Genomic DNA, 25939 nt, shown 5'->3' with positions numbered 1-25939 from the left:
AAGGAAGGAAGGAAGGAAGGAAGGAAGGAAGGAAGGAAGGAAGGAAGAAAGAAAGAAAAACTTTAGGGAAAAAAAAGCAACATTTAAAAAAAATCAGTTTCCTTTTTTTCTGTTAAAATTCATTCTTCCCTTCCCAGCTTATATTTCTTGTGCTGTAAGTTTGACATTTGCTCTCTTTCATCTTTAGAGTAGCCGTGTTTTGATTTTATTGATTATAGCCTTCATTGGCTAGAATAGCATTTTATCACTCTGTTTTCAAATAGAAAGATTCAGGGATAACCTTTTAACGAAATGAATTTGATAGTGTGTTGAATGGTCCTGCAACCTCAGTTGGACCTAAGTGTTAGCTGGCAGTTAGTAGAGTGGCTTCTTCAATTTGATAGGTACTTGGCACTTATCTCTACAATCAGCTGTGTGTCAAAAGACCATCTTTAAAATTCTGTTCAGCAGTGGAGCACTTAGTATTTGTTGGTCCTGTTCTGGCACTTGGCACTTGGTTTTCCATAGAGCTGTTGTCAGAGGTAGTAGGTAAGCGTCTTGGGTAGCCTGCAAATGTACACAATGTAGCAAATTATATCAGTAGTTTATATCATCTCCAAATTTGGGGGAGTCCACCGTGAAATGTCAGAGGAGGGTGGGGAGGGACATGCTTATGGGGCTGGAAGAGAGTAAAGTAGTATGGCTGTAAGGGTAGGGAGGGGTGGACACAGTAGGAGGTAGGGACACATGATGGAGGTAGGGAGGAGTGGCTGAAGACATAAGTGGCAGAGACCTTCAGCGACTGAAGGTGTTTAGGGCGGCAACACCAATCACTGGTCTTGGTCACCTGTAAATAGGTAGGTGTGGAAGCTTTTGGCAGCTTTTTCTGAATCTCTCATTTGGGTCAGAAGCAAGGCTCCCTAGAGAACCGGTACTTAACATATACCACTAAAGTGCATTTTGTGACACGTGCTTGAGCACGTGTCTCTTGAAGCCCTTTAAAAATTGTGGGTGTTTGTTCCTGTTTGCTCTCCAGCGAATGCTATACCATCAGCGTGTGGCCGATCTCCGAGATGACTGTATAGTTCCAGTAAAGCCAAGGATAGAAGCCTAATAAAAACAAGCAGGGCCTTAGGGTGTGGCTTCCTGATTGTTTTCAGAAACGCTGCAGACTTCTTTATCTTTACCTCCGTCCCAAAGATCACGGGACGGACTGGCGTACCCTGGTTGGTGCTTGTCCATTCTTCCTTTCGGAAGACCCAGGAGTTGTTTATTTTGTGATCTCTACCAAATAACAAGTTGGCTGTGACTCATCCAGCGGCCCCAGGTCAGTAGGTTTTCTCAGGTCCTTGCTTATTAACAGAAGAAAGAAGAATGCAAGGCCTCGTCTACAGCATTAAAATGTGGGCTCCACGTGACCCATCCGTGGCTGGCTGTTTTTCTGGTTTTTGGCTTTTTCAGTTCATTAGCACCCCCACCTGAGGCAAGGGTGATTCGGAGAGAAGCATTCACTTTACTGCAGGCTCTGTGTTTTTCATAGGTAAAGTTAGTAATGCTAAAATTTTAAGAGTTGAATACATTTGATTTTTTTTTAAAAAAAAGTTTTATTTTGAAATAATTTTAGACTTTCAGAAAGTTGTGAAGTTTATGAAAAGATTTTCTATTTACCTTCACCCAGATACCCAAGATGTTAACGTTTAACATTTGCTTTGCCATTCATTCTAATTTATATACCTCATTTAGATTTGCCAAATGTCTCACAGATTTCCTTTATAGCTAAAAGAACAGTTTCTTTTTCCTGGTCTAGGACATTGCATTTTGTTGTCATGTCTCTTTATTCTTCTTTAATCTGGAAAGTTCCTCAGTCTGTATTTCTTAGGACATTAGCATTTTTGAGGAGTAGAGGCCAGTTATTTTCTAGGATGTCCTTCAATTTTGGTTTGTCTGATGTTTCCTCGTGCATTTTTGGCAGGGGTGTTGCAGAAATGATTCTGTGTTCTTCTCAATGCAAGATATCAGGAGGCACATGATATCTGCCTGTCCCAATTTTTGATGTCACTTTGAGTTTTTGGTTAAGGTGGTGTCACCAGGTTTCTCCACATTATTGTAACGTGACTGTTGTCCCTTATGTAATTAATACATATCTCATGGAGAGGTGGGAGAGAATTCGAGACTATGTAAATATTCTAGTTCTCATTATACTTTACCCAGTAGGTTTAGCATCTACTGCTAATTCTTTTCACCTTTGGGACGGTTATTATTATGGTGGTTGCCAAACCAGATCTTTAAAACATTATGTGATTGAACTTTTCATCTTTACCTGGCAAACTAAACCCAAAATTTGTCTCGAATGAGACAGCGGATTATGTAATCTTCTACGTCTACGTTAAATCTCGCAGAAAAACCTGGACAGTCGAGAATTGGATATAGTTTTTTAAATGACGCTCTTGGGAGGGGTGCCTTCCCCGCTAGCAGTGATCGCTTGCGAGCTTCCCTTTCTCTGCCGTTTGAAGGCGCATGTCAGAAAGCGCGGAAGATGTGCCTTCCCAGCTGCAGAGACGTGTGTTTTCTTTGAGGATATTAGGTTTCTTTTTTCTGTGCTTTGTTTTGTTATGCTGCTGTTTTAGAAATGGGAATTGCATGGCACTGACCAGGTATTTTCCATTTTAAGGGTGTGATTTCCTGTTACCTTTATGACAAGTGAGATTGCTTCAGAAATACAGGATATTTTCATCACTTGTAAGGATGAAATGTTTTCCTCAAGTGTTTTTTTTTCTTTTCTTGCTGCCATATAAATATAATGCCTTGTTTTAGTAAAATAAATTAACTTATTTAGTGTGGTGTTACAGAATTCTGATTACAAGAAAAAATAAAATTCTCTTCTTTTCCTTGTATAAGTGAGTGGCAAAACATCTGGAAAGTGTTTGCTGTTCAGGCACAGACATTGGAAAGATACTGATATCGTGTTAATTAAACACCCGTGAAGAATGACTAAAGTAATCAAGATGGAATTCTTGAATAAATAGTTTAGTTTGAGATTTAATTTTTCATATTTATCCCCTTGGTGCTCATCACCATGGATATGAGAGATGGGATTTTGAGAAATAAGTAATTGTGAGTTTGGGGCAGAAACCCTTTATGAATCAAATGTGTACGTGCATGGTAGGTGTCCTTTTGGAAATCAGGTATATTGGTTTTTAATCAGTCCCGTTTTCTTTTTTCAAGAAGCAGTGACTGGGACCTACTGATAAAGCCTTTGCTCAGAGGCACAGACCCCAGAGTTCTCAAAGCCTTTTCCAACCATAATAAGTGAAACTAATTTTTGATGTTTAACATTTATAAGCCTGTGAAACTAATAGGGCAGCATGAGTATTGAAAAAAAAAATGAAGCCCAAAGTAGAACCATGCCTGCGAATGGGCCTTGAACACAGTTCCTCCAACAACGAAACAACGGTCTGCCAGTTGTCCGTGCGCTGTCCTTGTGACAAAGCAAATGCACACTTTTCCCAGAATCGTATTCCCTTAAATTTATGATGACATCAAAGATATATATTATCTGGTTTTAGGGGAAGGCTCAAATTCACATGTTTGAAGTCTTGACTGTGCTAACATCTTTGGTTTTGCCATGTTGTAATGTAGTTGCTTTGGGACTGTCCCTCCTGTTGATTAAATACTTGTTTTTCATTGACAATCTTGGAGGAGATAGAGAGGAGAAATATACTTGGGTTTGTGTCATACTGATGAAACTGTTCTAATTTGAAAAAAAAAAAGTTTTTTTTTACAAAAAGTATCATTTACACATACACACAAAGTATTTGAGCATATTTGTGACTTGTTAACCTCAGGCCTGAATTGGAAGTGCATTCCATTCATTCATCGATAGTGATCCTGAACAAATTCCATCTTTTGGTACTGGTCTTTTCTGACACATTATCTTTTTGACAATCCAAATGATACCAAATTTTATAGAAATCAGTAGAAACAAACAGGCTAAGATTAAATGCTAAAGCCTCGGTTTACTTAAGTAGGCAGTGCTTAGGTTGGATGTCACATTTTGGAAAGGGGATTTTTCTCTAGGCATCTTCCTGTTAGCCTGACACGGATAAATAAAAGCCCCTTGGTTTGGCACCAGCGGGTTCCTACCAGGGAACGAATGACATCTGCATGAACTGGATACATAGCTCAGGTTGATTTCAGTTACAAGTGTGCAGTGTCCGAGTAGGAATGAATGGGGAGTAGAGGTTGCCTGTGAATTTCGTTTGAACTTTGTATAGCTTACGCCCTGAAAGAATACTTTTTCTGTAAATGACTCCCAATAGGATGGCCTTTGACAGCAACAACTAAACTCAATTCTTTGAAAACGTCAGTGCTTCGTGTTGTAAGATTGTAATTATTTTGTGCAACCTAGAAAGGGTATTACATTGGCAGTATGAATTAAACTGAGAATTAAATTTTAACTTTGTTAAATTAAGGCTGCTTAAAGTTTTGGATTCCGAAACGTAGGTAAAGTTAATAATGCTGAAATATAGATAGTTTGTTAATATTTAAATAAAGGTAGGAATGGCCTTTTGAAAAACCTGATGTTTGAATTGATGGGGTTGTGTTCTTTCCTAGTTAAATAAATGCTCTCTTAATTTGGGGAGATTATTAATTTGTCGCCTATGCTTTATTTCTAGAGCAATTTCCTCAAAACTCTGAAGGCATTTCTCATTGAAGAAGGGTGTATATACATTTGAGATAGTTTCTGCATTTTATGTTCACATCGAAGACGTCCTTTCTCAGAAATGCTCGGGTGCTACGGCACTTGCTCTGGCATTCAGAATTTTTCCGGTGCGCTTCATCGTTAGGCTTTGGTTTCTCTGAGGGGACTCTGGCTACAATTCAGTCTCTTCATTTTGGTTTTTAGTTTTCTGTTGACGTACGTTCACTGTCATCTTAATGGAATAAGAGCTTCAATGACCCCACCCTCCCCAGATAATACAATTTTGTCAGATTTACCTATCAGAATACCTGGAACATTATCTTATATAGAGTTCAGAATTGAAATATTTGTTTAAATTTTTGAAATAGAGATTCTGTCAAACTTGGGAAGCTCAAAGTTACTCTTCAGCAGTGCTGTTTTCAAAGCTAATGTGTTTGCATTACATACCAAAAAATAAATAAATAAAAGCTGAATTGAAAGACCTATTACAGTGAAGCAAATCTTGTCGTTCTAAGCTCGTTTATTTTATAATCTGGAGGGCAAAATTATTTCCTTTTCATTTTTGTGGATACTTTTCTTGGGTAGAAATATCTTAACAACCGTGTTTCCAAAGGTAAAACGGTTCCTTCAGATACGAGGCTGAATGTATTTTCCCTTTAGCTGTTACAAGAATTCACCACTGGGATATGTGACCCTAAGAAGGATGGCAGGTACTTTGTATTTTCTTAATTACTGTGATCTCTTGCCACTGAAGATCGGGTAAACAAAGTAAAGTGCATTAAATATTACAAATATATCGACTCTAAAATATCTTCATTTCAACATTTCATTTTTACAGCAGGGTTATTATTTTTGTTGCTAGGAGGTGTGTATGAAGGATACGTTATTACACACAAGTCATCTAATGCTTGCGAACTCTCTGGCGAAGTGTGTTTTATGTCTGTCTTTGAAATTTTACTGCTCTGCCTTCTGTCCCTTATTTTTTCTTCCTTCTTTTTTGTTTTTTTTTATTTTTATTTTTTATTTTTTCCTCTTTCCGGTCAGGAGAGTTTAGGACCGCTTTCTTTGTGGTATATTTCTCTGATTGGCAGTGGAAAGGCACCTAGGACACTGGGGAGGGAAAAGCCCTCCCAGGGCAGCCTACTGCTGTCACAGTGTGCTCAGCCACCTGAGGAGGTTGGGTGTTCTCTGCTGTGGCGGGGCGACGTGTGTCTGCTAAGGCTCATCTAGAACTGACTTACTTTCATTAACTTTGGTCATTTCTCAGTGGTTTTGTAATTTAAATGTTCTTCTGTGTGTCATTTTGTAGTCTGAACGTAGTCCAGGGGACTTTTAAATGGTGATTTTAATTCTTTGAAGCCTTGTTCTCCTCAGTCCTTAGAAGTAATTTCAGTAGTCTCATACAGATGAACAGTTAGCACAACGTATGGAAAATAAGCCCTGCCTGTCCAGGTAAGGGAAGGTCCAGCTGTTCGAATTCCTTTACATTGAGGCTAAAGATCTATTCATCCCCATAAAAATTGTGTATAGGCTTGAAGTCGGAGCATTTTAATATGGGAAAAATAAAAATGGTACTGAGTGATGGGTTTTTCTCTCCGGTTTTTAGGGGTGCTTATACCTCCTTGCATTGAGGATATTTTCTTTTAACCTTTGGGGTATGATTGGGTGATCACCTAGAATGGTGTTCCTTATGCTCTCTTTTAATTATGTTTATCTGTGCTTTTAACAAACCTTAAGAAAAGATTTCAGATGTTACAAGTCTAATTAAAGAGACAGACAAAGCACAGTTTATACTGTAGATTTTTTCTGCAGTTCAATTAATCAGCATGTTTTCTCTTTTAATTAAAACCATTTTAGTAAATTAAAGCCCACAGCAAAACACATATATAATTTGTTTGTAATTAGCTCTTAATTGGTGGTAGTTGAAGCTTAGCACCCTTGGTTTCTTTCTTCATGATTGCCATTTTATTAGCAGCCAGTCATTAATTAATCTTTTTCTAATTAGCTTATAAAACTGTTGATGGCACATTATTGTAAATGTGATTTTAAGTTCAAAGCTTGTTAATAAGCTTTCTTACTTAGAAGAACAGAGATAAAGAAATTGCTGAAAACAGTACTACAGTTCTTTAAAAAAAAAAACTGTCTTTCTTATGGGGACTGTGTAAAGCATCTAACAGCTTATGGTTAATTTTTTAATGCTTTTTTTCCCTTATGAATGGGATAAGTTGCTTGAATATAAATCATCTATATCCAGGAGTAATTTCAACAGTATAACGTCTTTTCACCCTCCTTTGGAATACAGTAGTCTACATATAATTTGAAGCCTTAATAGTCATCATTAAAACAGGTGTTATATAAACTATTTCACTATGAAATCAAAGTTGAGTATATGAATCAAAGTATATCTTCTTACACTTTATAGACCGAATACATACTATTTTTATAAATTGCAGGGTGAATAATATATACGTATATATATGTATATGTATATACACACACATACGCGCGCATGTGTATGTGTATATATATATATATATTTATATATACACATACGTGTTTTTTAAAACAGAACTTGTTGGGTTATGCTTTGAAAGTAAAAACTACTTGGCTTTAACTGATAGGCAGTTGTAGGTATAAAATAAATGATAGGTGCTTGTACTATCACACAGATGTGTAAGTGTGTGTGTGTGCTTTTGGAGTTGACAGCGAGTGAGGTTACTGTAACAGAGAGAGGACGACTGGAAGTCAGGTCGGAGTTTAAATGACTGGGCGGAGCATAGCCTGTTTGCAGCCGTCACAGCCTTGGCATCTCAGGTGGGGCCGCGGAGAGGTACCGGTCCAAACGCAGACACCCCGAGTGTACTTTATAGCACACACCACACTGAATTGTGGTTTGAGGGAAACACATTAGCCACATCATACTCTGTATCGAAATATGCTACAGATTCCACGAAACTCCTGAACTGCACGGTGTCCTGAGCTATTTATCCATATTAGTGCAAAGTTCTGAAAGTTGTAGAAAACACAAAGCATTATCAGTTCCTGGAAGAGCTTTTTCTTATTTGCTTTTTGAACTTCCCATGTTATTTCAACTTTGGCTATTTCTTTGCTTGTTTTTAAGAAGGCGTTTTATGATGCCATGCAAGAGACACTAGAAGGGGATAGCTGACGAGGAAAAAATTAAAAATTGGATAAAAAGTAAATGAATAATGTCATATTACCAAAAAGATGAGAGGCTAATTTGTGCCGACTTTTTGCTAATTTTGTTCAAGCCTCAAAATGAGGAGCTGTCACCCGTTCTGTGTAGCACTGATGACAGTGCCAATGATCCATGAAATAAGCTGCCGCTGGCTTTGTTCTGATAAGAATGAACAAATCTGCACAATGTTCGGCTCCCAGAATCTCATTTTCATACTTGCATGCAGGCTAAAAGAAATAAGCTGTTTGCAGGCTTGATTAATCAGACATTGGAGGGGTTTTTGTCTCTTTGATCTCTTTCGTCTCCTAGGTAACTCGCTTGACATTAATGTTGAGCTTGAGTAAAGACAATCAGGAATTGTCGACCAAACTGATATAAAAATTAAAGACCTTAACACTTTAAGTACTCCAGTAATGGTTCCGCTTTACTTCAGAAAACATCTGTTTTCATTTAATTAAAGAACAAAAGAGAATGGCATAAATATTTTTCATAGAGACCTATTATTCCATAAAAAGTTAAAGTATGATAATTGGTATTTTTAAATAAGTGCCTTGAAAGTGTTCAAAAGGGAGGAAAACTTCATAAATCTGCTACAAGCTAGTAATTTTGAGATGAGTAAAATATTTTATGAAATGGATAAGAAGTTTACAGTTATGCTAGATTAAGCTGTTTGAATCAGATGCTTCAGATGATTATCAGCAAACTTCAGAATGGCAAAGGCTTAGCAAGAAAAACCAACTTTATTTTGAAAGTTTGTCTTTTAAAAATCTCTACCGTGTTACAAGATGCGCCATTATATCTCTTTTACAACCCAATATGATTTACACATGCGAAACCTGTAAAATTGAAAGGAATTAAAAAAATGTCGCCGTGCATTTGCTTGAGGTTATGCAGACGCTTTTACAAATCTTCCAAGTGTCTGTAAAGATGAATGCCCCAAGGGTCCAGCCAGGGCCCTGCTTTTCCAACCAGCTAAAGCCCTTATCTTAAATCCAAGCAAAGTACCATTAATCTTTTTGAAAGACCTTTTATGGCTTTTAATATATCCCAAATTAGAACATTTTACACCCTTGGTTCCTGAAATATGGTGATAAAAAGCCTTTAGAGCTTAATTTTCCTTACCGCTTGCTCTGACCAATTTGCAGTTCTTTGTGATAATGTTTAGACACCTTAATTAAAATGCAGCAAAATATTGGATGTTCTATATGGAAAATGCTGATACTTTGGCTACACATACAAGAAATTCTGTATATATTTTTATTCATTTAAAAAATTTTCTTGCCACATTGTGTTGCTATAGTTATCTGATGACCCAAAACATTTTTTTTTTTTTTTTTTAAATATAAAAACCATCGGCCAAGCTTTTGTGATGTTTACTTTGGGCATGAGGATGCATTTTTCTTCTTACAGGAGTGAAAGGATTCTCGTTGGCCTGTGTTATTTGTAATACTGAAACATAGCACGATATTCTTTTATCTCCGGGAACTTGGCTTCGTCATCTTGCCTGGGAAAATGAGTTTCTTCTCAACTGTCTCTTCCATAGAAGATCTTATTATCCTTTCATATTTCCAAATACTTCCGTTCTTTTTTTCTTTCCCCACAGGAATAAGTGAGACACATTTTAAGCGTGTGAAGGACACAAAATTGATATGACTTTTCATCATCATTACGAGCTAAAAGATTCTTTCTGTAAATACATAGACCAGGCTTGTTGAATGTTTATCAGTCGAAGAACATTCCATTTAACCTAACCCAAGGCAAGATACAGTTAGAAAATACACTTTGTACCCGAAGAGGTCTGTTTGAAAGTATTGCCTACGTACCCAGTCATTTATTATATGTACTTAGTCCACAGAAATGCTGGAGCCCTCTCATGTAAATACATGTTTCATACACTTTAATGAATTACTGTTAACAGATTCATACCATGTCTTGTGGAATGTATGCTCTAAATCCTTACTGTGGTGCTGAGTGCGCTGGCTTGGCCTGAACGTTGCCAGAAAATGAAAAGCGTTTACGTTCTTAGAGCGCATGACCGCGTTGAGATGAAGAGTCCCATTTAAGTCGAACACGCTGAGATACTCTTTGGTTTATCAATCCCCAATCCAGAAAACCCACGTTGGAAAATCTCAGTAAGTTAGGCATGTAAGCTACCTCTTAATTTACAACGGTTTTAGGAAATAATGTTTTCACGTGGTTGACGGTACATGGCGGATATGGTTCGGACCATTTTTGTTTTATCCTCCTTGCACAGGCTTGGTTTCAGTAGGAGATGAACTAGGCGACTGGGACTTCTGTTGGGAGGTGGGCTTGGCAAAACTCTCCCGTACCAAGTTGGCATTTGATACGTAACACATGGGAATATGGTGAAGTAGAAAACGCAGAGTTCCACGTTTTACCTTTTGGAGGGTGAAGGGCAGGGAAGATACTGAATGTTCTACGTGAATGTGGAGAGACCTAGCACACGTATCAGCACAGGTAGCCAGCTGGGTTTCACGACAGTAGGCCGTTCACTAGGTGCACTCGCTGCTCCCCTGCTCGCCCGCAACACCCCACGTCCCCGGCTGCCCGGCTTCAGGGGGAACTGCGTGAGTAGTCGCGACCAGAGGGCAGTGTGCAGACGTGACGTGTGTCACTTCCGTGCCAAAGCGTTTGAGAGCCAGTGTGAGACCCTGCGGCCGCCCCCTTCCTCTGCCGCCGCGAACCCGAAAGTCACACGCTGAGAGGCCGGCACCACAAGACGGAGGAGAGCCCAGCCATGCCACAGCCGACCAGAAGTGGAACAAAAAGTCCAAGGGCAGCCGGTGGGATTCGGGGATTTGTCTGATAAGTGTAGTTGCGGCTGGTCTCACGCGACAGGTGCTGACCTGATTTTCACGTTTATGGCAGATGGGAAGGTTTTCAGGGGAATCCATCTTAATGATAAATAGGCCACACGGCGCCCTTCCCGTTTCATTTTCCCTGGAGATGATGATGCTGTAGCCCTTTGATTCTTAGCCCTTTCTTAGCTGACGTATCTGAACTTTTCTGTGATGAACAACCGGAAACAAAGAGACAACCAAGAGAAGGCCAGTTTTGAAGCAGCGCAACTGGCGACCCCTTCTTCCCAGCCCCCAGTGTGAAAAGAAGCCTGGTTTTGTTCAGTGCTGTGTCTCCGGTGCCTAGAACAGTGCCTGGCAAAGCCATGCGTTTGCGCCCTCCTGATATTTGTTGAGTGAATACTGTCCTGTGAAAAAAGATAATGAAGTGCTGCTCGCGTTGGTATGAATTTTGAGACTCTGAGGTTGGTCTGCTTCCCCAGGTGGGCCCTCGAGTCACAGCTGATCATTCTTTCATCGGTGCCTGTGCTGTTGGTGTTGACCAGTTCAGCCCTCTGGCTTGATTGTTGGGTTGCTTCCATTCTTGGTGCGTATTCTCACCTGGACTGGAAACTCAAACCACTCTATGCTCTCATTTATAAGCCCCGAGCAGTGCTTGATTCCTGCATGTTCGTTTCATCCTAAAGGAAACTCTTCTCCGAAACGAGCTGAAAGAAATGTCAAGCATGTGAAACCTCATTTTCCTAAATCAACTTCTCATGCGTGTGGTCTTAGCCACCCATGATGCCTCACCGTTGGCCAGCAGATCCCTAAAACTCGGGCTTTAACACATTGATTTGACAGCGGCTTCCAGGTCCTTCCTTCTCTTCCGCGAGTCTGTTGTCCGGTAACGTTCATTAGGGTGAGTCCAGGGAAAGGGAAAGAGACCCCAGAAGGAGGTGTATGTTTAGCCTTTGTTGTTCAACCTGGGTTCTTCACAGATATCCCTGAGCCGTTCATATAGGCAGGTATTTTTTTTCTTTTTTCAACGTTTATTTTTATTTTTGGGACAGAGAGAGACAGAGCATGAATGGGGGAGAGGCAGAGAGAGAGGGAGACACAGAATCGGAAACAGGCTCCAGGCTCCGAGCCATCAGCCCAGAGCCCGACGCGGGGCTCGAACTCCCGGACCGCGAGATCGTGACCTGGCTGAAGTCGGACGCTTAACCGACTGCGCCCCTAGGCAGGTATTTTTAACATCAGAGCCGCCAGAGCTGGAAGATGACCGTCCTGTCCTGGAGATACTCTCTGAGGAACAGTTCTGCAGCCAGAGAGCCGTGTGTAGGCCTGTGTGTGGGAACCGAAGATGATGGCGTAGAGGCTGAAGGGCCGGAGAAGTACAGACACAGAGACTGTTTTAGGTTGGCTTAGAGAAAACTTAGGAGGTAGAGGTGGGGTGGGTGGGAGGCTTGGTTTTCATTGACCTTAGCGGCCTGGGGCAGGTAGGCGTCAGGTGGAGCAGGAGTAGAGGGGCCTGCAGAGGAAGCGCTTAGGTACTGTGGTCCGCGTGCCCAGCCTTTTCACCTCTTAGCACCCCTTATATTCTCTTCTCTCTTGGTGAACTAAAAGCTGTTGCCCATCATGCAAAGTGCGTTTATGAAGCAGTAATTAGCTTTCCCATGTTTTATTAATCACATCTATGACTGCCAATCAGAGCTTCTGATCAGCAGGAGATAGCTGATGTGACCATACTGAGTTGCTGTAATTCTAGCCCAGAGCAAAGAAACTTGATGTCTCTGTCAGTCTGCGCAGCCTTATCAGGGGTAAATTCCTGTTTGGCCTACTGAAGTGCTGGAATAGCTTGAAGATCTTCATCATATCCTTGTGGACCCTCGAGGGGCTCTGTTTGGGAAGGATTTCCATCCAGGAGACTGGCACAACCGGGGTCTAGGGCCTGTGGGAGGTGAGGGAAGTATGGGCCACACGGAGTGCATTTGTTTACGTTGCTTGTTCACGGGGGCCTGAGCATAAGAATTTCTGATTTGCAGGTATGGCTGGCTTCGCCGCAAGTTCTCAAGTGTTTGTATTACTGTAATTCTTGTATCAGCTGGAATATTTATTTTCACCTTTTTGTTTGTTTGGTTTTCTCCTTTGTAATTCTTAGCTTGGTGTGAAAATTGCTAAAGCGGTTGCCTGCCACAACTTTGTAAAAGCCAAACGGGATGCTGAAAATTCACAGGTTGCTCGAAAAAAGAAGAAGCTTGCCTGGGGGTGAGTTTAAGATTTTTACTAGTAATTCTAATAACTTCATAGGAATTACAGAAATCCTGGGATCCGTTGTGTGAATCCAGTTTGTGTGTGACTGTTCACTCATTTTAGTCCTTGTGTCTTTGCTGCACGTTTATCAGATTATAAACACAGGGGCATTTCTTCATCCCTTTTCATATTTAGTTTGTCATCAGTGGAGTATGCGAAAATGTTTCGGTGTATTTTACTTTGGCACCGAGTAAGCGTGTTTAGGAAAGTGTTTAGAAAGAAATTGAGATTTTTATGTTTTCTATTTTAGGTTTGAAGCAAAGAAGAGATGGGAAACCAAGAGCAACATGGGATATATGTAGCTTGCCAGCGTTCCTCAAGGCATTTGAGTCTTCACTTGGGCTTTTCTTTGAGTCTTCAGCTGCTCAATTGACTGAGAAGATACTCCTGTCGATGTTAACTGTGTCAGGGAACTGCCAGAAGCCAGAAACATAAGCATAAAATGTGGGGTTTGGTTATTAAACCTTTTTAGTCTTTTTCTAGAGAGTTCATTCTGTTGACACGAATGAAGCGGAGCATTCTGTTATTTGTGCACGAAATCGAAGTATACGTACCAGGAAGAAAGATAGGATTTTTTTAATTATTTATTTATGTAACCCTCCAGCATAAAGTCAGTTTTACTTTTCGTCTGTTTGGTGTAGCATAGTCAGTGAGCTCCTCGTACTTCCTTATCTGTCCCCAGCGTACCTGTACTTCGTCTGCAGTTGTGTTTGTAAGATTGGCATTTGTTTACGAAGGATTAGTCGTAAGTGCGAGAACGTCTCAACCGATACTTTCACAGATGACTTGAATTATCTTAATATCATAAAAGTAATTATTGGTTCTTTATTGGAGGGAATAGAGTTGATATTTCCCAATCAAATGATGAAAGCAATTGATTAATTTTTGTATACCTTGAGATAAAATACCATAATTTTAAGAAGGGCAGAAAGTAGTATTTGGAGGAGGATTTAACTTTAGCTCGGCCTGGAAATGTCCTCCTAAATATCTCTCTCAGCCTTGTTGTTCCTTAAATTGTGATACGGCTCTTAGGAGAGAAAATGGCACAACCGTACTAGCCAGTTACGACTACCTCCAGACGGTATAACTTGGAACCTTCCAGGAACATAGTTTGATTATTTTTACTCCTCTTCCCCATTCCTTCTTAAAAGGTTCGATGTGTTAATGAGGGTGAGGTGGGTCGGTGCCGGGGGAAGTAGTTGTTCTTAGATGTGTGTTTCATAGGCCTTCCTAGAGGGGCTTTGAGAAATCCCGTAAGAAGCTGGCAAATAGGCCTGGACGTTGGCTGGTTTGGCCCCTCCCTGCCCAGCGCTTAGAAGAGGGAAGAATTGCCCATCGCAGCTTTCGGCCGTTCACCTGCCTTCCTCAGCCTCCGCCAGAGGTTTTCTAGCTGTCTGGTGTAAACTTCCTCGGGGTTGAGAATATAAATTCAGGAACACAGAAAATGAGTCATGATGATCGTTTCATTATTATTACTTTGTTATTTTTAGGCTTACAGTAGCAACAAAATTTTCATAACTTATGGTAGCATGTTTAATGTTTTTTCTGTGTTCTGGAATAAGTCAATAACCAGTTGGTATTTAAGAGAATAAAAATCCTATCTTGCTTCTGCTTCGGTGAGAAAAGCCAGTATGGAAAAAGCAAGATTTTAGGAGGTTGTGTTTCTGCTTACAGAATTCATCACGAAAAGGTGTCCCAGGCCAAATACTGGAAAATCTCACGTTTTATGATTTAATATCTCCTGTTGCGTTTACCCACGACATTACATTTCAAACTCCTAATAGGTGAATACAGGCTGACGGTATGGGAATCTTTTCCCTAAAATAATCCATCGTGGGGGACGTGCCGTTACACGGTTCGGTGTTTTGTCTGAAACAGGAAGAAGCTGTTGTTGGGCAGGCGGGTGGGGTAGACGTTTGGGCACACCGGGCCCGGAGACAGCATCTCCCTGCAGCCTCTGCCTCATTTTCCTTCTCCTGTGTCCCCTTCTTGAGAGCATTTAGTGACCCTTGCAGGCATGTTTTTACCTCTGCTCATGCTGAGGCCTTGCCGGAGTGGCCTCTCTGGGGGCCGATCAGGGAGCCTGTGACCCGAAGTCCAGCCACTGCAGCCCTTCTTCAGCCTGTCCCTCGCTGACAATTGCCCTGCCCCGCCCTGCCCCGGGGCTCGGACACACACGGAGCATTTGAACCCGGTGAAGGCACCTTGGTGGAATCGGATATAGCAGCGGACTCATTCGATGAGGGGAGCCGCATCTCATAAGTCTCCATTTTTGGGGGGACCAGGTTTGTGAAAAGCTCTAAAATGTGGTACAGCAGGTGGAGTGGGGGTAAGAGAGGGGTTCGGGGGAGAGGAAGGGGCTGGGTGTCTTTGATTGACCCTGCTGACATGTCATTTGGGACCAGTTTTATTTTACCAGCTTTAATTTGAATTAGACATTTTGCTCAGTAAAGCAATAAAATGGGAACATTATTCTTAGAGCACCCATGTTGCCCAAAAAGCATAGTCATTTGTCTTCTCCATCTGTCCACAGTGAAATGAGGATTCTTTTTGGATCAGTAATAACTTCAGTTCCTGAAGCTTCAGCATGTGCGTTTACTACTGCTCGAGTGCCTGAATTAGATGAGGGGTGTAAACGTCAGTTATTGTTAACCGAGATTAATATGTTTCAAGTCGTTGGTATGGCATTAACGTAACTATGATTTACTGTTTAAGTACTTCAGGCTAAAACAACTTACTAAGGAACAGTAATTTTGAGTTTTATAGCGCTGGTTCTGAGAAGTAAAGTTGGTAGTGTGTTATTGTTGGGAGCCCTCAGGATGTTTCTGATTTTCAGCAGAACATTCTATTTCTTTCACCAAAAGGAGAGTTTGGATGTATAATCTCAGGTTTGCTATAATTAGTTCTGATGACAGAGTTAAATACCTTGGCCAAAACTGTAAATCACTAGTTAAACAGGTTTCTGCAACTGATCATAAATCTCAAACTCCGTATTTTAAGCACACTTGGTTTTTGTTTTTTTGTTTTTTTTTTTTTTAGAGAGACAGCTACGGGAGGGGCAGGCCAGGGGTGGGAATAAAATGTTATCTGAACTTTGAGTAACAGCCTAGAACCTCACATTTAAAATCTACTGATTTCCCTGATACCTTTGGTCTAAAATGCTCTCTTTTCAGTATTTTAATAACATAGCTTATTGTTTACGCTAAGACAAGTTTGAGTTTAATTCTTAAAATATGAAAGTTAATTTTCAAAATGTCCAAATTTCTGTTTGTTAGGTAAAGATACCACTGTTTTAGAAATGTTATGTCCTGCTAACCTATAAAAAGTACCATATGAGGTTGATATTTGAGTAAGATGCCAATTGTGTGTGTGTTTTTTTATGAGATAAGGCTTGGGGGAAACAAGGTAATGTTATGTCAGACCTCATTTTGGAAAATTAGCTTCGTGAAACCCAGTAGTCAAATTCAGAACCAACTGAAACAATTCAAGTTTTTCCATGTTGGCAGAAGTTGCTTTTATTTTTAGTATCTGGCAGAGCAACAAATGCTTTGCATGTCAATTTAATATTTTTTCAAGCCAACTGTTTATTCATTGGCTTAAAATTTACACTCTACTAAAAGTCTTAGTCCTGACTTTCATGAAACAAATAGTAATATTTGGACAAAATATGTACACGAAAATCTTTTTCCAAAACCAAATGTAGATTGGTATTTGTGGCATCAGGGCCTTTTAACATGGTAATGGATCTGAAAGCACTTTGAAAGTCTAAAGCATTAGAAACCCAGGGCAATGAATTTCAAGGAATTAATTTTTATTATGAAGTAATCAGAGCATCTTTCTAGGTTTTCAGATTTAAATTAGTGAGAGGCTTTCTGCCAGAAAGTGGACTATATGTTAGAGTAAATTTCAACGAACTGTCAAACGATTGCTTTATCGGCATGTATCTATTCATGACCTCTGTAGCATACTGAGACAATAAGACCCATTTTCCATTTTTGAGGTTGGGATGTTCTCTATAGATTTTGATAAAATGAGCAGAACTGCATTCTTTAGTCTTTATTATTTTATCCTCCTTCCATACTACTCACCTTGAAAGAAACACGCACGCACTCTCTGCGTTGAGCTGTCCTCCGCATCGAGACTCGGCGTGAAAGGGATTTGTGACTCCCGTCAAGAACGTGGCAGTCAGTATATAGCCAATCTAGACGGCCATGGAGAGACTGAGAAAGGAGCCCCCAACCCATTGTGCGCCAGTGTTAAAACGAAGCGTGTTGCTTCTTCAACAGTTTCTCCTTCTGAGTAGAAGGAGATAAGTGTTCGATTTGCTAGCGTTTCTTCAAATACAGTGGTGCCTTCAGAGTAGCTTCCTGCCACACTGGCCCCTGCGGTCTGGATCCCCGGAACACAACTACAGGCCTTCGGGGAGACTCTCCGTTAAATGCCATGAAGTCTGCAGTGTTTTCAGACGTGCTTGTAAAATGAAGAATTAGCTGAGGGATACTTCTCTTTCTATTAGTGTTAGTAGCCGCTTTTTAGATTTGTTAGAAAAGGCATAAAAATGTTCCTTATTGAGATGACGTTTTTAAAACATTGAATTTAGGTACCTGCCTTTTATATCCAGAACAGGTTTCTTAAGGAGATGCAGAATGAAAGGGGATGGAAGGAGAGCAGAGGGTAGTGCCCAAGAAAAGCCTTGGCTCCTGGGTGCTCCTAGGCCCGGTTTGCGTTGTGCCTACTCCCTGGCATTGCTCTAGAAGCCCCGGCCCGAACCTCCTCCGGGGGCCGTGGGCTGCCTCTTGCTGAATTGCTGCAGGGGGCCTGCTGTGTGACAGGTATGGAATGAGGTAATCTTTTCCCACCTCTAATTTCTGAAGGGTGTGTCTGTCCAGTTATTACTTGTTCATTGAACTTAAAGGTTTAGAAACCAACAGCTACAGTACAAGCTGTAATTATTGATGTCTGTTTCATATTCATCTGTAAGCTCTGGCATCTGATCAAGAAGTTAATATATCACTTCATCTTCAGGCCGAATGTGCCTCAGCTATAAACATTTTATGGTTTGACGGATAGTGTATAATTATGACTGCCCAGAATACAGAGTTTTCATTTGTAATGTGGTAATACCAGAAGAAGTAATTATGAATGTCACAGGAGTAGTGAAACAATGAAGCCTTCCATTGCTGTGAATTCCTCCCTACATAATATCTAAGAAACATTTACTGAATACCTACCGTATGCCAGATAGCACGCTACCTCTTGGGCTGCAAAGAGGAATAAGCACAGTCTGATGGGAAGTATTTGTAACCCATGTTTTAGACAACTTGATTTTTACCTGCCTGTGGCTTTTTCTTTGCCAAATGCAAAGGAGTGATCTACATGTGATAAGTAACCTGAACTTAAAAGTTTGGTCCCATGGGTGGGCACGCTTTGCCTCTAGGAAGGAGTTTCCTGGAGGGCAGCTAGCTAGGGCTCTCTCGCCAGCCTAGTGACTGATCCACACGTGCCCACCTCACGGCGAGTGGTGTTGACCCCTGAGTTTCACTGTTTCCTAGACTCGCTACAAAGGTGAGGGTCATCGACGGAGTCAGGCTCGGGAACGCATGCAGCTGTTTTTGCCCAGTACTTGGTAATTTTAAGCTTTATGTTTTTCTGACATCGCATCAACACGTCCTTTACGTTAGAATGGCTGCGCCCTAGTGTCTGCCCGCGTTAGGGCGACGTCAGCTACTGCAACGAATATGCCCCCCAAATAAGATGACTCAGCACAGTAGAGGTTTATTTCTTGCTCGTGGGACAAAGGAGGCTTCTGCCCCACGTAGGCCTTGAGAGAGCCAGGCTGACGGCAGCTCTGCCACCTTCTCGACCTAGGAACCCTGGTGTCCCCGTCTCAAGCTGGAAGGGAAGCAAGCGCGGGAGAGCGAGCACTCGCGGGGAGTTTGGGGCCCGGCCTGGAAGCGGAACACGTCACTTCTCACTCTGCACTGGCTGCAGCTTCCTTAAGCCACCACGCCTAACTGCAAGGGAGGCAGTGACATGCAGACCGCCGTTTCTCAAGAAGAGGAAACCTCTTTTAGTAGATACTCAGCAGCGTCTGCCACGTTGCCTCAGTCACAAATGACCCCGACTTGGCGTGGTAACTAAGTTCCGCCGAGGCGTGACGTTGACTAGCACCAGCTGCTCTTTGTGATTCCAGGTAGGCATTTTCACTTGGATGTGTTGACAGAGCTGATCAAAATAGCCAGTCAGCTACCAGGTGATGTGCGTGGCAGAGGTCCCAAGGATGGCCCATGATGTAGAAGTGCTGGAGTAGAATTATGTGCTCGGAGAGGCTCACACGAGCATGTTGCCACCTGGGGAGAGTCAGTCGAGGCTTCGTGGCCGAGGCGATGTGCGGCGGAAGTCGTGAAGGGTACCTGGGACCGTACCCGGGAGACACCGTTGAAGCGTGAGCACCCCGGGCAGGAGGAGCCGCGAGGCACACCGGAGGCTCCCCGGGGAGTTGAGCAGGGGGTGGGGGGTAGCATGGAGTTTGGAGGTCAAGCAGCTGTGTGACGACAGTAGAGAGGGTGGCTGGAACGCGCTTGCCCAGCTTGTGAGACACGCTAGAAAGTTTGGACTGAGTCTCAGGAGTGAGGGGACATGCACGCGTACTAAGCGAGCGAGAAATAGGCCAACTCACCTATGAGGAAATGGTGGGTTGGAAGGTCAAACAAGGTAGGCCGGTTAGGTGGTCTCTGTAGCCCGGGGAAGAGATGAGAACCTAACCCAGGGCTGTGGGAATGGACAGCGTGAGTCCCGGAGGTGTTCGGGCAGCAGACTTGATAAGACAGGGTGACCACGTGGGGTGGGCGGGGCATGGGGAGGGGTGGGTGCCTCTGGATGGCCGTGTGGCGTGAGGAAGTCATGTAGGTCATTTTTAGCAACTTACTCCCATTTAGTCTTGCCAAATCTGACATCTGGTAGTAAGTCACCTTCAGCGGTGTAGGTGGTGGAATTTCACTGTGTCGGGGTGCCTGTGGATACCTCTGAGCCATCAGCAAGGACCCAGTGCGGGGAGGGCTGTTAGAGTCAACATCAGAGGGCCCCGGGTATGTTAGAGTCAACATCAGAGGGCCCCGGGTATCGTGGCCAAATCCAAGATCAAGGCATGATCACAATAGACAGTGACTTTGTTCCAGTTTTCCTAGCAGTGATGTCTCCTATGTCTTATGGAAGTTCTTTTTAAAGGTGTGTGCTTCTGGAAAAAACCTGTAAGGGAGGGAGTGACATTGGCATGGAAGGGAAAGAGCCAGTAGAGCCTTGGCTCTGTGAACCACCCCCACCCCGCCCTTGCAGCAAAGGAGCCGGCCTCTCCTGCCCTCATGTCGGTCAATCAGGCTCTATGGGACAGAGGGGCATTACTTCCCGGGGCAAGGTGGCCTCCCTCAGTGGTGGGCAATTCTCCAGAAAGGGGGACCTGTTAGCAGCCTAAACAGCAGCTGGGGATGGACACACTGACCCAGTAAAGGGGAGATACGAGGAATGTGAATATGTGTGTGGGTATGTGCACAGACCATCGTGGGCGGGGCTTTCGGCCCAGGTCTGTCCAAGGGGGACTCTTCGGACAAGCAGTGTGGGGTGTTGGACTTGAGGTCAGAGGATGTTAATAATCTACACCTTGCCCGTGACCTGAGTAAATGAGAATTGATGGTGCTGATAGGACTGATAGGATTTCAAATCCAGCAGGCTTCCATGTAGCACTAAGTGTTGGGAGTATTGATTCCAAGAATAAGTTAAACCCTTTAATAACCGTCTCTGAGATACTATATAAATTAGTGAGCTGTTTAAAGATTAAAAAAAAAAACACAAAACACCACCACCTCATGATCACCCACAACTGTGCATAGAGCAGGGGTTTGGACAGTGGAAGAGGAGTAAAAATGGAAACCACCTACTATATGTACTTAAATGTGTAGATAAATCGATAACTACAGATAGATAAATAAACACAGATATAAACCGAGAGAGGAGTAACTTCCAAAACAAGTTCTCTGGAACCTCAACCGATTAAAAAATCAGGTTTCTGTGGTCCAATAGGGGTTTCTGTGGTCAAATATGTTTGGGAAACTTTGCATGCTACCACTGTGACCTTGAAAGCGCCCATCATCAGCATATCAAAGGCTCTTATCACAATGCTTATTAAATTTGTTTTAAAATATGGATTTTTTTTTTGTCAGTTACCATTTGTTAACAATTCACATATTTAGTTGCAACCCTCTGGGAAACATAATCTAACTGTACAATAACTATGGAATAGTAACATTTTAGACCCACAGGTCTCTTGCTCTGGAAACTTTGGGAAGAGGCTAGGCTGTATGTATTTTCCATTCTGTGTTTGTACTGAACTCCTGTCCCCATCTAGTAGGACCCATCCTTTATTTGAGGCTCACCTTAAATTCTCATACTCCCAAGTTTTCCTTGACATCTCCCTCCAAGGCATGGAAATCACATCCTTGGAACCCTCGTGTAGATTTCTGAGTCCAATCCAGACCTACCGAATGAGCGTGGTTTGGATCTTTTGTTTTAAAGCTCTCAGGTGATTCTCATGCAGCTAGCTGGGTACAGGACTGCAGGCCAACATTTTAGGTGGAGGAAAGGGTGGTTGGTTGGGTGAATATATACATACCTGGTCCTTCCAGTTGAACCATTCGAAATCCTGTCTCCTTAAATATTCATGACTGATTGAGAACATAAACCTTGGAACCGTTGTTCCAAGGAACTCATCTACTGACTGTCTTTAAAAACTCTTTGAGAATGCAGGGTTGTATTGCTCTGCTTTAGAGAAATGCCTTAATCATATATCACAGGCAAGTCTAGCAGGTTGAGAAGCTAACATGTTCTCATTACATACAGTGCTGTTGGAAACCAAACACACATTATACTTGTGTTATAGACAAGGAAATTGAGATGCCGGGAGCTTTAAGAGAGAACACTAAAACCATACCGGCAGCATAAAAAAAAGGTCAGGATGAGACCCAGGCCAGGCCTTTGCTCTGTCTCCCTCTTCCAGTGTTTCTCAAACTGTGAGCCATGCACCATCTGCAGGCAGAAGCATCGCTTTAAACATGCAAATTCCAAGGTCCTGCTCTGGAGTTGGGGCCTGGGATGCTGCATTTTAATAAGCTGCCTGTGATTAATGCATACTAACACTGAAGGATCATCGTCTTGGAGTAGCACCTCCTTGCTCCACAGGGAAGCAGGAACGGGAAAGGAAAACAAGCCACTGAAACTTGCACACACCTTATCACAAACCGTAGGGAGGGGAGGTGTACTATGTAGTTTAAATACTGAGTCTAATTCCATTAATATAAGTGGCCATATCCCCCCACTTGGCTGGCTCTACTCAGTAAACCACTTTCATTTTCAAAAAAAAAAAAAAAAAAAAGGTACTGGAAGAAAAGGTTCCGTGTCAAAGAACTCAATTGGAATCCTTGCTTGGTACTTGCCTCCTTGCCAACAATGCTCAAAAATAAAAAAGAAAACGAAAATCCAAAGTCCCTGAACATAAAAGTTCCATTCCCCATGGTGGAGGGCTTAATTAAAGTCCTCAGATGTTTCTCTGCACCTTGGAAGGCATTTTTATGAAATCCACAAATTACCAGAAGTGGCTCCAACAATTCTTGAGGTCGAAAGCTGTGTAAATTGGGCAGCTCCATCAGGAACAAGCTGCCTTCATCTGGATTCAGTGTCCTGGTTCCTTACCTCTAGCCTCGTGGCTGTAAGGACCACTCAGGGCTGGTGGCACTAGAGTGTTCTCCAAAGTTAAGGGCATGTAACAGAACCTGGAAGAAATAGATCCCCCCCCCATTTTCTTTCCCGATTCTTCCAATAAATATGTATTGAGGACTTGGGATGTTCCAGGCGCTATCGTAAGCTCTGAGGCTATGGCCCTGAAACAAACAAACATACAAACAAACAATTCTGCAGTTCATGGATCTCACATTCTAGAGGGAAGGGCAGATAGTAATTTAATTGTATAACATCACAATGGTCCCCAGAGTGGGGTCCCTGACCAGGAGCACCTGGGAAATGTAGAAATGGCAAGTTCTCAAATCCCAGGTCAGACCCGAGCCAGAAACTGTTTTAACAAACCCTCCAGGTGATTCTGATGCACACTCACATCTGAGAGCCTCTGTGCTCTCAAATGGTGAGAAGCTATGGAGAAAAAGAGCGTCCAGAGAGGGTCACGCTGATCCCCGCAAATGTTCAAAGAGTGAAGGGGTCCTACACTGGGCTCTGGAGCAACCCAGATTCACATTCCAGTTCTGCCACGATGAATTGTGTAACCTCAAGCGGGTTACTTAATCTCTCTGCATCTTGGGTTCTCCTTCTGAAAAATGGAGATAATAGTACCCATCTGATAGGGCAGCGAGGATTAAAGGAATTAATGAATATGAAAGTACCGAGATCCCGACACATGGCAAATCATAGCCATGTGGGGGGACAGTTCTCCAGGGTCTCTTGCATTTCTGCACATCTTGCAAGCAAGGCAGTGGGCTGCCCTTTGTTCCAAACTATCTTTGCAAGGGTGTTTGTATATAAACAGCCTTGGAAGATTGAGATAGTGCCTCCCTCTGGGGCAAAGAGCAGCCGTGTTTACTGTCCAGTATAATAAAGCAAACATCTCCCTCTGGAGCTAAGGCAGCCATGCTTACTCCCATTGTAAGAGAGTCAGTTGCCTGAGCTCAGAGTTCCTCTCCTTTAATGAGAGGCACGCGGCGAGCAGATGGCATTTGGGCCTCTCCGTATCACATTGTGGAAATCGGGACAAACAATGCTGAGACCATGGTTGCTGCTCATGAGAAGCAAATTGTCCCTTTGTCTCTGAATCTAGCCACTTCTAATGTCCAGGAATGTAATGTCTCCCACCAGCAGCCACAAAACAGTGTCAGGCTAACTTGCTACCTTGAAGGAGGGTGAAATCTCTGCTCCCACACAGTTCTTGATGATATTGTGTCCAGGCTTCTGTAAGTGTGTGTTGCTCTTACTGTTATTACTCCCCACTGTGTGCCAATTTTCTGGAAGAAATAGAAATGTGACTGGTGGCTCCAGACTTCAAAGAGTTTCCCAGTGACCCAAAGAGGTTAAATATTTACCTAGGGGCGCCTGGGTGGCTCAGTCGGTTGAGCGTCCGACTCCGGCTCAGGTCATGATTTCAGTTCGTGAGTTCGAGCCCCACGTCGGGCTCTGTGCTGACAGCTCGGAGCCTGCAGCCTGCTTTGGATTCTGTGCCTCCCACTCTCTGCCCCTCCCCTGCTCATGCTCTGTCTCTCTCGGTCTCTAAAAGATGAATGAACATTAAAAAAATTTTTTTTAATTTAAATATTTACATAAAGTTGACATGAAGGACAGTGAAGCTTGGGTTTGAATGTAGGCTCTGGATTCTGACTAGATATGGGAACTCTCTAAGCCTCGATATCTTATTTGGAAGGTGATGTTAATCAGAATGCTTACCTTGTGAAGCTAGGGACACTAAGACCATGCATGTAGAGAATTTAGCAGAAGACCTGGCATGCAGTAAACACCATTAGCTGGTACTACTGTATTTATTTTGTGGATAGAATACGATCAGGGCATTTTCTGTGCTTTCCCTGGATCTTTAGGGAGATAAGACCCCTATTCTGTTCTGTAATGCAGGCAGAAGCTGCTTTATGTGGAACTAACCAAACCCCAACTCGGTATATCTCTGGATTCTGTCCAAAGAAATCCCCAAAGCTAAGTTCCTATAGGTGAGTTGGACAAAGAACTGGCTTTGGAGTCAAAAGACTCTCAGTTTGTATTTATAATTTATATCATATACTAAATATGATAATATAATAATTTGAAGTTTGTATGGTTGGTTGTGAAGATTATAATAATGTGCAAAAATCTCTTAGCACATAATACGTGTTCAACTAATGTTAGTCCCCTAGGCCTCAACACCATGCTTTAATGGACTGTTCTCCTTTCCTGACTGTATCCCTAGGACCCTTCACAACGCCAGGTACACAGCAGGTGTTCGATAAATATTTGTTGACTGAATTCATGAGCAAAACTACTAACGAGTTAACAAATTATTATTTTCTTTTATCTCCTTTGGAAACATTTCTTCTTTAATGGGCCATTGCTATATTTGTCTGAAACCACAGGATTCTTGACAAATCTCCTTATTCTCTCATTTTCTCCTCTGCCGCTGGTTTTTAACCTTCTAGACTTATAGACAGACCCTCTCTCTGAACGGATATACATGTAAACATACACACTGCATTTTGACATGGTTCCAATGGTTCATGGCCCTTTTAAACTCTTCCCATCTAGAGGACCCTGCTTAAACACTCCTGTGCTAGGGTACCCAGCCCACTAAGGTGGCTATGAAATCACATCCTGTCCCAAATCAGCAAGCTATCATGGACGGTGCACATCACAGTGGCCATTTCCTCTCTCTTGTCAAGGCCACAGAAGACTGACTTCCAATCTACTTGTGATTTAGGGGTTGCAAAGAGTTAAAGCGATTCAGGTCATTTGGGTTTCTTACAATAGACTTGTGGTTTTTGAGCTAAGCTAATGGAAATGTTATTTTCTAAAAATAAGTAATTCAGTCTTACTGATCATGCTTATAATCCTGAAAATTCTAAACATACTTTCTATAACCATATTTCTTCTCCCCCTGCATTCTCAGTTGTGGATTCTCTGCATCCAATGGTCAAAGAATAACCAAGCTTCTCTTGGCCCTTAGGGAACTGAGCAGTCAAGACCCTTCTGGAAGCAGAAAGGAGGATAAGGCAAGACTTTCTCAAACTAAATCATGTCAAGTGCCTTGCTTGACCTCAGAAAAATACTTAACCAGGGTTGGTAATTGATTGACAGGGGAATTCAAAGGGGAAAATGGGGAATGTATGAAAACACTTAAGTAGAACTGCCCAAAGG

The 25939-nt window shown here is 42.3% G+C and overlaps 1 protein-coding gene across 3 annotated transcripts in view; it reads left to right on the top strand.

The window, feature by feature from the left end:
- FAM204A (family with sequence similarity 204 member A) overlaps positions 1-16774 on the top strand; it is a 35266-nt gene extending 18492 nt beyond the window's left edge. For 2 of the 3 annotated variants that reach the window (XM_040486589.1, XM_040486590.1), the window contains exons 7-8: positions 12843-12949; positions 13245-16774. In XM_040486589.1, the coding sequence (XP_040342523.1) occupies positions 12843-12949; positions 13245-13296 (159 nt within the window). In that variant the 3' untranslated portion in view covers positions 13297-16774. Of the gene's footprint in view, positions 1-4655; positions 5182-12842; positions 12950-13244 lie in introns of those variants that run through there. The other variant, XM_040486591.1, reaches the window with a different exon arrangement.
- The last annotated feature ends 9165 nt before the right edge of the window (positions 16775-25939 follow it).

The sequence above is a fragment of the Herpailurus yagouaroundi genome, unplaced genomic scaffold, assembly GCF_014898765.1.
Source record: "Herpailurus yagouaroundi ecotype Mexico unplaced genomic scaffold, PumYag 163, whole genome shotgun sequence".
Lineage (NCBI taxonomy): Eukaryota > Metazoa > Chordata > Mammalia > Carnivora > Felidae > Herpailurus > Herpailurus yagouaroundi.
Note: the sequence above shows the minus strand (reverse complement) of the source record. Positions and strands in the feature narration are given on the sequence as shown.